The 15127-nt window shown below is 39.2% G+C and overlaps 1 protein-coding gene across 5 annotated transcripts in view; it reads right to left on the bottom strand.

Annotated features, from left to right (window-relative positions):
- The window catches only part of ASAH2 (N-acylsphingosine amidohydrolase 2), an 81561-nt gene that overhangs the window by 30539 nt on the left and 35895 nt on the right, over window positions 1-15127 (bottom strand). For 4 of the 5 annotated variants that reach the window (XM_070432774.1, XM_070432775.1, XM_070432776.1 and 1 more), the window contains 3 exons: window positions 14941-15068; window positions 13780-13857; window positions 525-645 (listed from right to left, as the gene is read on the bottom strand). In XM_070432774.1, coding sequence (XP_070288875.1) covers window positions 525-645; window positions 13780-13857; window positions 14941-15068 — 327 coding nt within the window. The remainder of the gene's footprint in view (window positions 1-524; window positions 646-13779; window positions 13858-14940; window positions 15069-15127) is intronic. The other variant, XM_070432777.1, reaches the window with a different exon arrangement.

Below are 15127 nucleotides of genomic sequence, written 5' to 3'. Positions count from 1 at the left end.
GCCTACATATAGTATCCACTATCCAGGCTTGTGCTTCCACACATCGTTTCTCTATCTCTTCAACCTGAAGTAACAACGCGTAACCTTGTAGAGTGGTACAAGGCAGTAACCTCAAGCCACTGTCCTGCCATTCTTTCCTTTTTTCTTTTTTTTTTTTTTTTTTTTTGGTTGGAACTATTCCAAGTGGCTTTTTATTGCATTTATTGAGGTGACATTGGTTAATAAATTATATAGGTTTCAAGTGTATAATTCTGTAATACATCATCTATATATTGTATTGTGTGTTCACCACACAAAATGGTTCTTGAAGCCATCAATATAGGTAGTGTTTGACACAGTTTATTGCTCATTTTGAATTTTTCTTTTCCTACTAGGTAAGATGAATTTTTTTTATACAAGTATATCAGTATGTGATGCCCATACTGACACTTTACTCTGAAAACTTGACTCAGCTATTTTGAATATTGCATGAGTGATAATACTCAATGAATTAAGGTGAAGTTTTCAATAACACAAATTCTTACCTGTCCAGGTAAATGTCCTTTGTTCTTCTCTTGCTCAAATAGGTAAGATGCATAGCCCATATTGTCACTATTTACAAGATGATTGCTATTGTTCATGCTGACAGGGTGGATGGCAAACCAGCTGTAACAGAGCAAGAAGCCTAAATTAATGAAGAAAATCAGATAACTGGGGCCAAAAAGGATGACTGGGATTTCTGTTAAGTTCTCCCCAACAGAAAAAAAATACTTAATCATAGGCATTCACATTTAGGTACTTTCATTGTTAATGAGCTTACATTACTAATAATATACTTAAGAAGTCTGATCATTGACTTAAATGTAAAATACAAAACTATTTTTATGAATATTTCTTCATCAGCAGCAGCAGCAGCTTTTAACAAGAGCCAAGGTTGGTCAGTTATCAGATGATATACCTAAAGAACTCTATGACATAGACTTTGTCCTTCAAGAAGGCACACATATAATAATTATTCAAATCAGTCCAAACGAATTCAACAGACACTTACTGAGAGTCTGCTGTGTGCCAAGCCCTGAATAAACTGCAGTTTGCTTTCAGAATCTTCCAGAAGACAAAGATATGAACAAACGCCCTTACTACAGTGTGACGAAGGTTATAAAGTGTTTGGGGAACACAGATGACGAGCAATTCATTCTTAAGGGCATCCCAAGGAGAGAGAACAGGAGAGTAACGGCATGGAGGCATGAAAGAGGATAGTACGCATAATTCAATATAGCCTCCTGCACAGTAATAGCTTATGTGTAGAGCTATACAGTTTACAAATTAACATCACATCTGTTACTTTATTTGAACTTCACAACAACCCTGAGAGATAGGCTGTTAATACCTCCACTCTGCAAGGTGCCTCAGAGAAGCAAAACGGTGGCCCACTTGCCATAGGACCAAGGCTCAAGTTTGGGTCTTGTGACACCTTGTCCAGTGGCCTTTGTAGATCAAACCTCCACACAGTTAAAAAGATACTTACAGAATGAAAGGCTGTAAAGCAGATGAACTGGCATGATCAAGACAAGAGACATGCCAATTCATAAAATATTAAGCTAATTTAGGATTTAAAAAAAATATTTTGTCGATTTAATCCTTCACTGGAAACTTTCGAAACATTTCAGCTTCCATTCCTACCTACATGATACAGGGCACCAAACTGAACATTGACATAATGACTGAGGATGTTTTTGGACTTGAAGGTCATCACTCAGGACTCAGTCCTCATTGCCCAATAGATGTATATGTAGGTCAGAGGTGGCCAGCATAACGCCCATGGGGGCTGGGTAGGCAGCGTCAATGGGGTGAGCTGGTTGGTGCAACAGGGACTAATGAGGACTGTGGGGGGTCTTCAGGCACTCACATGCGGGAAGGGCTACAGTCTCACCATGTGGCAGCTGGGAGTGTGAGCCAGGGCTGCCAGATCTTCCTTTTTTTTTTTCCAAGAGAAACCACAAACCTTGTTTTTGTGAAATATTTACCTATTTAAAAATTCTTACAGAAATAAATGCATGGCCTAGCTGGTTTGGCTCAGTGGATAGAGCGTCAGCCTGTGGACTTAAGGGTCCCAGGTTCGATTCCAGTCAAGGGCACATGCCTGGGTTGTGGGCTCAATCCCAAGTCGGGGGGAAGCAGGAGGCAGCTGATCAATGATTCTCTCTGATCACTGATGTTTCTATCTTTCTATCCCTCTCCCTTCCTCTCTGAAATCAATAAAAATATATTAGAGAAAAAAAAGAAATAAATGCATGGAAACAAAGGAGGAGAATGGTTAAAAATTAACAGACTTAGGACATGTAGCCAACAAATAGCATTTGTGACCTGTGCTGGGATACTGATTCAAACAAAATAACTATAAAAGACTTATTAGGACCTAATAGAAGGTGACAGCAGAAGATCTGACTTTGGTGGTGGGCACACGGTACAATATACAGATTTTGTAACATAGAAGCCCATATCCAAAACCTATATGTTTATGTTGACCATTGTCACCCAATGAATATTTTTAAAAAGGCTTATTGATGCAATCAGGAAAATGAAACATGGGCTGGGTTTTAGATCCTATTAAGGAATTAATTTTAATTGTGTTGGCTGTAATAACAGATTATAATTATACTTTTAAAGCATTTATCTGATACTAAAATATTGATGAGTGAAAAAATATGTCTAGCATTTGCTTTTAAATACTCTAGCAAAACACACAAATAAAAAGGAGAAGAATGAAATAGAATGGCAGAATATTGCTAATTATTGAGCTGATTGAATATTGCTAACTATTGAGCTGATTAATAGTTATGTGGAAATTTATTAGACTCTAAATTGGTATATATTTGAAACTTTTCATAATAGTTTCTCTTTTATCTTGACACCCATTTCAATTTTTTTTAAAAACAGTGTAAGGCCTAATCACCAGCCGGTAGGATTAATTCAATGCCTATGGTATATATTTGCCACTGTGCAAAACGACAGAGGTTTAGGCTGAACACAGTTCAGAGGTCATCCCCTAGAACTTACTTGCAAGGTTTCTATATTTTTAAAAACCCTTACATTCATTTCTATTTTGTGGTTTGTCTCTTTCTCCTAAAACTTAAGTGCCAAGAAAATTCTACTCTAGTAGTGTTTTCCAGTTAGCTGGAGTCTGCTTTTCTGTTTTATTCCATTTGAAAATGGGGTGGTGGCTATGACAAGTCCATGACTCCCCAGCCAAAGTATTTCCATCTGATACAATCACACTGAGGCCGGCCAGACCACAGCCTCTCCAGTGCAATCGAAGGAAAACTGTAGAACAAGTCTATCAGCGCTATCATTTAGCACGCATGAGGTGAAGGATTTTCCAAACAGGATCTCAGTTTATCCTTACCAAGAACCCATGGAGTCAGATGCTGTCATTATCCTCATGTGACAACCAATGAAAAGAAGTCTCAGAGGGATGACATAACCTGACCAAGGTCACCAGGTGCAAGTCAAGAAGCAGGATATGCATCCAGGTTTGTCAGACCATAAAGCCCACGTTCTTATCTGCTATGGGATACTGACTCTGTCCCTCTGTTCATTCACTTTCTCATTTCAATGCACATTTCATAACTTTGACTCTGTGCCAGATGCTGGGGACATAGAGATGAATGAGGCATCATCGTGACCTTAGTAAATGCTTCATGGAGGATCTGACATTTGGATCTTAAAAGATGAGTAGGAACCTGGAATGGGGGAGGTCACTGGAGAAAAGTCATTCATTGCAAAGGCATGCAGGTGGGATGAGGGGCAATGTGTCCAGATAACAGGTAGTCACAGTGGCCAGAGCAGAACACATAAGGAAAAGAGAGAAGGTGGTTGTGCCATTCATTTAATCAACATGAACTTATTAGTAGCCACGTGTATGGCATTGCATTAAACCCCAAGGAACACAGAGAGGAATGAGCTGAGTTCTATACCATCAAGAAATCACAAAAATACCTGTGGAGAAGGTAAATGCTAAGAATTTTGGTCTACTAATTAGACTACGAACTTGAATTCTTATTTATTTCATTGAGTTTTTTTCATTTACTTTAGCCCTTATAAAATTAATTGAACTTTTTCTCTATAAAAAAATTTAAAAAGCATTCAAAAAAGTTACTTAAATATCAGAATAAGAAGATGCTATGTATTTTCTTCGCTGTCCTTTGAAATATGTGCTATTGAAATATCAGGCTTGTCACAACAACCAAAGTACTGTGGTAATAGTATAAATTATGAATATGTATAAAGATATGAACAAAGGTGGTCATTTCAAGTTAAGAAGGCTGTACTCTCAACTTCTTTTATCTGGTCAGAAATATATTCATCAAAGCAAAGTTCAAAAGAGAGGAAGAAAGGTGTAGGTAGTTTCAAAAGAAATCAGACTACAGACATAAAAGGAGGACTATGTCCCTGTTCATAAACATTTTAAAATAATGATTATGTCACAGCTGGGATATACAAGAGGAAGCAGGGCTCAACTTGAGTCAGCCTGACCCAAGCAAGGTACTGAGGAAAGACAAGAGAGTTGATATTTTACCCTATTTAGTAGCAAAGTTAGTTAAAATTTCTGAGTCTCTTTTCCCAAGACTGAAAAATAATACATTTCAACTATGCTATGTGAAACAATAAACACCAAATTATTATAGGATATTATAATTATTTTCTCATCTGATGTTATGGAGGCATTTGAAGCAAAAGATTTCTAGGGCCTCTTTCAATGTGGACATTGTGTGCTTCCTAATTTGAAACAGAAAAAAAAAAGGCAAATGCAAAAATTGAGCTTCTTAAATATTCTAAAATAGTAACAAACCATCCTAGGTTCCATTCTCCCAGGCCTGGGCCATCATGTCCCACATGCAGAAAGGTGACTGACAGAGCAGTTAAGTGGAAGCTGAAATCCAGCCGCTGCTCTGCTCACCTACCTAGGCACCTCGGTCAGCCCAGGGAAGGGAACACCTGTGTGTGATTTGCATCAAGGTCCTATGTGCTAGCTGTCACCCTTTACGACCTAAATGTCCACCAATGGAGGAAGAGAATATTGTACATCCATCCATTCAAAGGAAGTGTTTATGAACATGGGAGTTCCATGTAATAACAAGGGAGCTTGTTGGGTAAATACAATAGAGGAAGCTGTACTCAGTTGAATAGTACCTCCCCCCCCCCCCCCAAAAAAAATATCTACTAGAATCTCAAAACGTGACTTTATTTGGAAATAGAGTTTTTACAAATGTAATCAAGGTAAAGAGCAAGTGATACTACTGGCTTAGGTTGGGTCTAAATCCAATGTCTGGTGACCTGGTAGCAAAGAGAGACACAAAGAGAGTTGGAGAAGTAGCTGATGGGAAGATGGAGGCAGAGATTGGAGTGGTTTGGCTACAAGCCAAGAATTGCTGGAAGCTGCCAGAAACTAGGAGAGAAGCATGGGACAGGCTTTCCCTCAGAGCCTCCGGAAGAACCAACCCTGCCAACATCTTGATTTTGAACTTCTGGCCTCCTGACCTGTGAGAATGTTAATTTCTATTGTTTTGAGCCAGCCAGCCAGTCTATAGTAATTTCCTTTGGCAGCCCTGAGAAACTAATACAGAGGCCATATGTTTTAGTGGCTAAGAGTATAGCTCCACAGTCAGACACAGGTTACTTAATCTGTTACTTAATAGAAGTTACTTAATACAGAACCTCAGTATTTCTATCTATATCATAAAGATAATAGTATCTACCTCACAGCATTTGACAATTAAAGGAACAAATACATCTAAAGACTGATCAAATCCTATATAATAAAGAGGTTGTATGCAAATTGACCCTCATTCCCTCACAAGATGGCTGCCTCATTCCCTCACAAGATGGCTGACCAGGCCGGCAGAGAGGTTAGTAAGGGACAACCAAATGACTGAACAGGCAGGTTGCGTGGGGTGACCAGGCCGGCAGGGGGGTTAGTGAGGGACGACCAAATGACTGAACAGCAGGCTGCGTGGGGCGACCAGGCTGGCGGGGGTGGGGGGAAGTTGGGGGCGACCAGCCAGCAGGGGGGGAAGTTGGAAGTGACCAGGAGGCGGGGGGGGGGGGGCAGTTAGGGGTGACCAGGCAGGCAGGCAAGTGAGCAATCAGGAGCCAGCAGTACAGGATTGTGAGAGGGATGTCCGACTGCCGGTTTAGGCCCGATCCTGGCCTAAACCGGCAGTCGGACATCCCTCAAGGGGTCCTGGATTGGAGAGGGTGCAGCTTGGCTGAGGGGACACGCCCCCCCCATGCATGAATTTCATGCACTGGGCCTCTAGTATATCTATAAGAATGGAATAAGTCATCACGATGATGATGATGATGATGATGATGATGATGATGATGATGATATTGATACTTCTGCAGTGGCTGCTGCTGATGATTACCGATATAAAGGGAAAAGAACTATGAAGCTCTGAATACATGTGTGTGTATATATATTTCCTAAGATTAACATAATGGTGTGAGTGTGTATGTGTATTCAAAACATGTATATTCAACTTACATGATATAGGCATGAAATAATTAAATGAGAAAACACTGCCCTCTTGTGGCAGAGACTTGAGGGCTTACAAAATACCCTTGTGCCAAGTCCTAGCCACCAGATGGGGAGGGAGAATTGAGGGGCTGGGTGAAAATGGTGAAGGGATTGAGAAGTACAGATTGGTAGTTACAGAATAGTCACAGAGATGTACATTCCAGCATAGGAAGTATAGTCAATAATATTCTAATAACAGGTGGGTACTTGGAACATTGGGGGGACCACTCTGAAAAGCACATGATTTTTTAACCACTATGCTATACATCTGAAACTATTACAGAATAGTACTGAATATAAACTGTAATTGAAAAGTAAAGTAAAAAAATAAATAAAAAATTTTAAAATACCCACATGCTTCTCTATTTCCCAGGGCTACTAGGAGGGTAGCGCACGAGAGTAGCTCTGGCATTGGTACATGTGAATAAAAGGACCACCTAATTTTAATTAGACTTTGCACGAATGAGAAATAAGTCTTCACTGTGTTAAGCCACAAGAATTTCACATTGTCTGCTGTGACACTTAGCATTAAGTGTCCTGACTAACACAGCTCTTTTTCACCTCCCTTACAGTCCTCCTCACCTGCCCTATTACAAATTGTTTGGGGAGAGCGAGGAAAGGGTGTTTTCGCTGTGTTATACGGGAAGGGTTATTGGGCCCAGAATTTGACCCAAGGAGTGGCCTGCATTTTAAACAAGCAGAAGCAATGAATACACATCCGCTTTCCCTGATTCAAGGAGGACAATGAGCGGTAGCTGAGGGCCCTTCTGAAGGAATAGGTAAACGTGGTGGCCAGCATCCTGGAGAACCCTCCTACCATCACTGCCCCAGAGGAGAGATGTACATTCTCAACTGTTCCTTTTGTTATCTTCAAAAATCCTGGGTGAAAAATCCCCTCTGAATAATGTTACGGGAGAGGTATCTGGCTTGGGTGGATCCCATTAAGTTACTACAGTCAAAAATCTTTTGTCTTACATGGCATGATTAAGCTATCAACAACAGTAAAACAAGAAATGACCCACAAGAATACTTTTTAAATTCAGCTTAACTAGAAATTGAAGAAAGAAAAACAATAGTGAGTTGGCTTTTGGAGTCTATTTCTTAGCAACCATTGTAAAGGATGATATCACCAAGATTGGCAAGAGCTGGGGAAACAACACTGCTCAGGTTGGGGAAGCAGGAATGTAACCAGCAAAACCTTTCCAGGCGGCCACTTGGCAATTTATGAGAAAAGTCTTAATCATAAGCATGCTTCTTTGTCTCAGCAATCCCACTTCTAGGAATTTAGTTTAAGGAAATCATTGGCAAATACATAAGGCATCTGTTCAAGAATGCTTATTCCAGTGTATTTTATGGTGGAAAAAACTATAAACTAAATATCAAATGATTGCTGGATAGCTGGACACATTATCAGATATATAATAGAATACAGCCATTTTTAAAGGGTGAATTAAAAAACCACTATGTAGCATTGAAAGATATTCATAAGGCGTCTCTAAATGAAAAATGTTACCAAAGTGTACGTACAATAAAGTATTACTTGTTTAATTAAAAAGTGGATATGATTAGCAAACGATCTATAAAGCTATGTAACAAAATGTTAAGAGAAGTTACAAAGTCCCAGGATCTCCAAATGATTAAAAACACACACACACAACAACCACTTGATACAACACCAAGAGAGAGCTGTAATGCCAACTATGGACTGTGGGTGATGGTGACTTGTCAATGTAGGTTCACCACTTATAACAAAGGTACCACTCTGGTGTAGGATGTTCCTGGTTGTTGATAAGTCAGGGAGGGTGTATGTTGTTGGGGGCCAAGGGGTATACGGAAAACCTTTGTACTTTCTGCTTAAAATTTCTGTAAACCTAAAACTGCTCTAAAAATAAAATCTACTAAAAACAAAAACAAAAAGATTCCAGCCCTGGCACCTGTTACATCTGCCATTTTCTATTCAGCAAAGCACTCCCAGCTCCAGGCAATTTTCAAAGATCAGAGAAACCACCTTCACCTTTTGATGAGGACTGTCACAGCCACTTTATACGGACTACTAGAGGCCCGGTGCATGACATTCGTGCACTCGGGGGGTGGGGGGGGGGCAGTCCAGGAGACCTCAGGGGATGTCCGACCAGCTTAGCGCTGCTGTGGTGGCGGGGCTCTCACCAGTGCCGCTGTGCTTGCCCAGCTTGTGGGAGCACACTAACCACCAGCGGGCAGCTCCTGCATTGAGCGTCTGCCTCCTGGTGGTCAGTGCATATCATAGCGACCAGTCGTTCCACTGTCCAGTCAATTTGCATATTACCCTTTTATTATATAGGATATGAGATGACAGTCATTGTGACCATCTTTGGAAACCACAATCTGCCATTTAAAACTTTTTTTTAAAAGCCCTATCAATCCTAAAAAGGTAAGAGGTTAGGGGGGAAAGCATTGAAAAAGTGAGGCAAATGGCACAAAGTGAAAAGATACAGAAAATAATCCAGATATATAATAATCATAATTCCTGAGATCAAACTCACTCATTAAAAGACATAGAGTTTTAAAAAAAAGTTATATGATATTTATAAGAGACACAGCTAAAATGTAAGAACAAAGAAAAGAAAGAAAATAACGGCAAAATATTCATGGAAAATTCTAACCTGCAGAGAGAAATAAGTTAGCTAATTAACATAAGTACATAGACTTTGAGACCGAAAAACTCATTTATATATATAGAGTCACTACAAAAAAACACCCACTTGATAGTCTTAGTACACAGAGATATCTTTAATAATTTTCATAGTATTTTAAAGCTTCTAGTGCTCAGAGTGAGAGAAACCAAGTAAGCATCTACGTGTACAGATTGACCTTTCAGTCGTGCTGACTCCTTATAATGTGTTCCATGTAGGGACAGGGCAGAAGAAAATGTACCTGAATAACTATGGTTGACTTGATGAAGGATAACTGAGTTAATTTTTCTCTCTACTTTCCTATATTTTTCAAGTTTTCACTGCTGAGTACATATTATTTTTATACCAGTGGAAAAACTTGAAAAAAAATAACAACTTTCTAAATCTCTTTGGATTAAGAATTTTCCAGAAATCCAACAATCAAGTAAGTCCAGCGTCTTTTACTAGTTATGACAGCTGGTTTTTATGGCTCTGGTTTCTCAACGTGGGACTAATTAACAAGCATGATTTCTCTGTTATCAGTCAGCTCTTGTTATCAATGAGCCCTTACTAAGCACCTTCACTTTGTAGGTTGACAGCTCAGACATCGAATGAAAGCTCACAGCCAGGGCCTATGTATGCTCTCCTGGAGAGAACAAGACAGACGGACTGATAGGAAAGGTGGAGCAGGAAGACAGCAGCAAATTTCACAACAATGTAGAAGGGGCAGAACAGGAAAGAGAAATTCAGTGAAGGGTGTGACGAGACCAGGGATTCACAAACCAGCTAATGGTAATGGAGAAGGTTTAAAGACAAGATGAGATGGAGAAAAGAGAAGAGGTCAAGAATGGTTAGTGAAAGGCAGTCACTGAGGTTTCCCCATTTGCTCTCTGAGCGGGGTTAAGTACACTGAGGCATAATAAGGGTAGAATAGAGAGCCATAGGGAATAGACAGTGGGGCATTATCATTTGAGAAATCATAGTCTTGGACGGTAGAGAAGATTTACACACACACACCATGACTGAGGCCTATAAGCCACTCTCATTCAAGCAAATTAGTGTAACTTCATAAATTGGATTTTTCTAAGGGGGTACAAAAATTATTCAAGTAGGTTACACAAATCACTGTCCCTGTTGTTTTTTAAAATGTGCCTTTAAAGGGCCCCTTTAAATGACCCTTTCTGTAAAAATGAGAGGAGTTTCAGTGTATAAAGCAGAAGGCAATGGAGCAGTTATTCAAACACCTACTCAGACCTTCCTTACAGTTCCGACAAAGAGAAGCCATGTCATGCCAAATGCTCTCAAAGTGAATTTTATAAATGCCACACAGCTCACCTTTTAACTCAGAATTCAAAACATTCCAAACATTTTCTCCACAGCTGGAGAACAATCATTGACTGTTTTTGCATAAGGCAGTATCAGGCAAAAATATTTTCTTTAGATCAATTGGAGCAAATAGTGGTCTAGTATTTGTAGAGGACTTAACAGTATAGAATAGTTTCATGCACATAATCCTATTTCTTTCTTCAAGCCATCATCACTCTTCCTAACCCTTCAAGACCTCTCAACTCCCAACCCCAGCTTAAAACACTTTAATGATTTTCCATTCTCGTCTATTATAAAGACCAAAATCTTTATCCTGGTATCTAATCTCCACCTCTAACTTTATCTCACAATATCCTTTGCACTTTAGCCACACAGACCTTTTATCAGTTCCTCAAATGGGCCTCAAAAAGGACTTTTGCACATGCTTGTCCATCTGTGTTAAAAGTCCTTTTCCACTCCCCATTTTGCTGGTTAATTCCTCCCCTTCCTTCAGTTTTCAGCTCTATCGTCACTTCCTCAGGGCTGCCTTTCCCAGTCTCCCTGACCATGTCAAATCTCTTTAAGGTAGCTCTATAAGCCTTCCTTTCTAAGCACTTAACCCAATTATCATTATATATGTATTTGTTTGACTATTTGAATATCTTTTGTCTCTACCAGTAGACTGTAAGTCCTGTAAAGGTAGCAACTATATCAATTTTTGCTCATCAGTGTATCTGTAATAGAAGCTCAGCTAATGACACATATATTCCACAATATTGAATGAATGAATACATGAATAGTCTCTATGTAGAGAGAAGATGCTAAATCTACATTTGATAAGTGTAGAAACTGAGTCTCACAGAGTTTAGGGGATTTGCTCCAAGGGCACAGAATACAGGTATTTGATTCCAAGGTGATTCTGAGGTATTTGATTTCTGATTTCAAGACCAGGAAATGCATTATTCCAAGGACTGGGAAGTGTTGCCTGGCACACAGCAGGTGCCTAGGGCAAACTTGTTGAACAAAGAAATAGAAACAAAAATGAAAGTAGCAAGGAATAAATGATGAACTTCAACATTGTTTTCAGTGTGAAGAAGTCTCGGCTGTGGCACTGGGCAGGCCATGTCACCTTTCTAGGACTTAGCTGAATTTTAAACTAGATTACCTCTGTTTTCTGAAAACCTGAGGTTCTATGCTTACAAATTTCTCAGACTTTGGATTCTAACACTAACATCAGGCACCCACCTACATGTGCTGGCTGAGTTCCTTGGCACCCAAATTTGACTCTCTTTTGGATCATTTTCAATGTGTTCAAAGAGCAACTTTCACTATTCAACAAGAGGCAACTGGAGGAGCAATTACATCAAGGATAACAAAAAAGGTTATAAAAACAATGGAAGGTTATTTCTGCTTCAGGTCACAATCACCCAACTAGCCTACAAGACCCTTGAAGATGGGGACTATGACTTATTCATCATCACATATGCCAAGTATACCTGACATTTAGAAATTCTATTGAGTTAAATGCTAGGTAGCAACTAATCAGTAGATAAATTTATTATAAGAGATGAGTCCTATTACGTCAACCCATATAATAAAGTTTATCTTATCAGGGAGTTTTTAGTGTCCTCACTTTAAACCCAAAGAAATAACTCCAATGCTAAGAATTCTAAGCACTTCGATATGCCAATAATGGAGTTTTTAGAAGAGGTAGAATATTATTCTATTTCTTACCTCTTAGCTAAAATTATTGAACTTTTGTCTGTGTCAGGCACAAAACTAGAGCTTTGCGTGCATTAGCTCATTTAATCATCACACAACTTGTGAGTTATTATTATTCCCATTTTCAAATAGAATAGTTGAGGTGTAAGTAATGGAGTTACTTTACCCAGGCCACAGGGTTAATAAGTGGCAGGGTGGGGATTTGAACCCAAGTCTTAAAGCCTACACCAAAAACCTGAACTCTTTACCATGCTGTTCTCTACCAACTATGACTGTGGGTCATAGTCTTTAATGTTTATCTTCACCCCTTCTTACTTTTAATTTACTGTTCATTTTACTCACATAGAACCTTTCACTTAAATATTTCATAATTCTACCTGGCAGAACTTCACCACCTTTACTAACACTTATTATCAACATTTTTAAGGACTTCCTTTACTCCTCAATTTTACACATAAGAAAGCTGAGACACAGAGCAGTCACATAACTTGGCCTAAGTAACAGAGCTAAGAGGGATGAGAGCCCAGAGTGAACCCGAGTGCAAGCATACACTTTCTTAGGGCATTTCCACGTCATTTGGAAGTCTACACGTCAAGGTGTCTGCACTGTTACCCAGCCTGAGTCAGTCCAATGGCTGTGAGCAAAATCACCTACGAATGTAAGTGCCTTATTTTTCAAGAAAAAATCCTCATATTTCCTTGTTTATAAAAAAGGTGCTAAAATCAATCGGTGCCACTGCTTCCTTTAGGTCAGTGGTTCTCAACCTTGGCTGCACATTAGAATCACCTGGGAATCTTTTTAAAATCCTGATTTCTGGGCCTCATCCTCTGGAAATTCTGTTTCTTTGTTACTAATGTTGTGGCCCCACCCCATAACAAAGAAACAGAATTTCCAGAGGATGAGGCCCAGAAATCAGGATTTTAAAAAGATTCCCAGGTGATTCTAATGTGCAGCCAAGGTTGAGAACCAGTGCTTTAGGTGGTCTCAGTTCTGCTTTCATCACTAATTAGCATTGCCCTACACTAGACTTCCCTTGATCCTTTCAGGGAAACAGGTAAATAACCTCAAATCCATATTCATTTTCCTAGTTGGTCAGATTGTGTGTTTTTTCATTTACAAAGAGATAATTGTCTACCATCATAGAAGTTTCACATATAAGATCTTTTATTATATTACTTAAATATATTTTTTATTGTTGATGGTATTACAGGTGTCCCCATATAAGATCTTGATATAGTCATAAGCACTCACATTTGCTGAGTCTTTATATCAAATGCCAGATGCTGTGCTGAACTTCTTCGCCCAGATCCAATGTTTATATCATCTTTTATTAGCCCTGTGTGGCAGGTGAGAGGTTGAGAACCTTGCCACAGGGCCCACAGCTCCACCTCAGATGTGTCTGATTCGTGAGTCTGAATTCTTAACCATTCAACTTACTCTCGGCCCCTGCTTCCACTATTCCAGTCTCTTCCCTACCCCATCCTTGTAATTAAGGAAAGTTATTGACACAGAAAAAAAAAAAAAAAAAAGTAAACAGAGTACCTGATAAGGCCTAAGTCGTCTCCATTCAAATCTACCATTTTCAAGACTAGCATTTCCTTGTCTGTATCCGAAGAATACCTAGTCACCAAGACAAAGAAATGTAGTCAGTTTCATCTTAGAACCTGGGCACCATGTCTGACAAACAGCAGAAGCTGGCACAGAAACAAAAACCAACACGCCTCTCAGGAAGCGAGGCTCCTGGACATGCAGTAGTTTGGGGCCTGCACCCAGAACCTCAGTCCTCAGCTGAAGAAATGGTTTGCAACTGTGACCAGAGTGAGGGGCAATAGGTTGGCTCGCTGGAGGTGAAATATACATGTTTATGTAATATACGCACTATTATATAACATGTATTTCTTTCAAAAAGGATTTCTCTTTGAAATTTCTACTCAGATTCCATTAGCAGGAAATATGCAAAATCAAAAGCATTCAGGACCTGTGACTTAAAATGTTTTTAGGTCCTTTCACTCTTTGTCTATTGCAGACAAATGTAAAATGTCAAGTGGTCAAATTGACTGAGATATTATTTTACATCGCCATAGTAGCCAAGTACCCTCTTTGTTGCAAACCTGACTCACCACTTAAAAAAACTAATCATCTCCCTTAATTGTTCCACTCAATTATTCTCATTTTATTTCTTGTTCTTTCAGTATTTTTACTCAGTTATCTCCTTTCTCTTGCCACAGTCTCTTGGACTAAGATGATTTCTTCTGAATAACAATAAAAAGAGCTACTCATTAATTTAACAAATACTTGTTGTGCACATTTTTATCTCCATTTAACAAACCAAGAAACTGTGAGCCAATAAATAAAGATAAGTAAATCACCTATCATCATCACCATATATCCTAAAGGTCACCCAGCTAGGAGTGACAAAGCTAAGATGAAACCACAATTATGTCAGATTCCACAGGCAGGAGTCCTTCAAATATTCACACTGAGTCTCACAGCCCTCAAAGTAGGAAGACAGGTTGCTGTGTGTTTTCTATGTTTACTTTTTATTTCTGCTTGTCTTAGATTATCAACATGTTTTTAAATTATTTTAGCTCTGATACTTTCTTAGGATCCCATCATATTCATCAAGTAAACACCCGGTTTTAGATTCTGTCTCTCTCTCCTAAAGGAAACACATAATTCCACTGTGATAATTACCCTCCTCACCTTAATCTCTCTGCCAGTGGATTTTGAAGGTAAGAATAGGGGCTTCGGTTGATCTGTGTGCCATCCACATTTCCTTTATTCATAAAGATCTTTCCTGGTTTCATATTTTTGTGTGCTATCTCAATGCTCTGTGGGTTTTGAAAAAAAGAGAGTTGTCAAGTTAGAAATCCTATTGGGGATAATGATT

The sequence above is a fragment of the Myotis yumanensis genome, unplaced genomic scaffold (assembly GCF_028538775.1).
Source record: "Myotis yumanensis isolate MYYU_CA2020_CCGP unplaced genomic scaffold, mMyoYum1.0.hap1 SCAF_13, whole genome shotgun sequence".
NCBI lineage: Eukaryota > Metazoa > Chordata > Mammalia > Chiroptera > Vespertilionidae > Myotis > Myotis yumanensis.
Note: the sequence above shows the minus strand (reverse complement) of the source record. Positions and strands in the feature narration are given on the sequence as shown.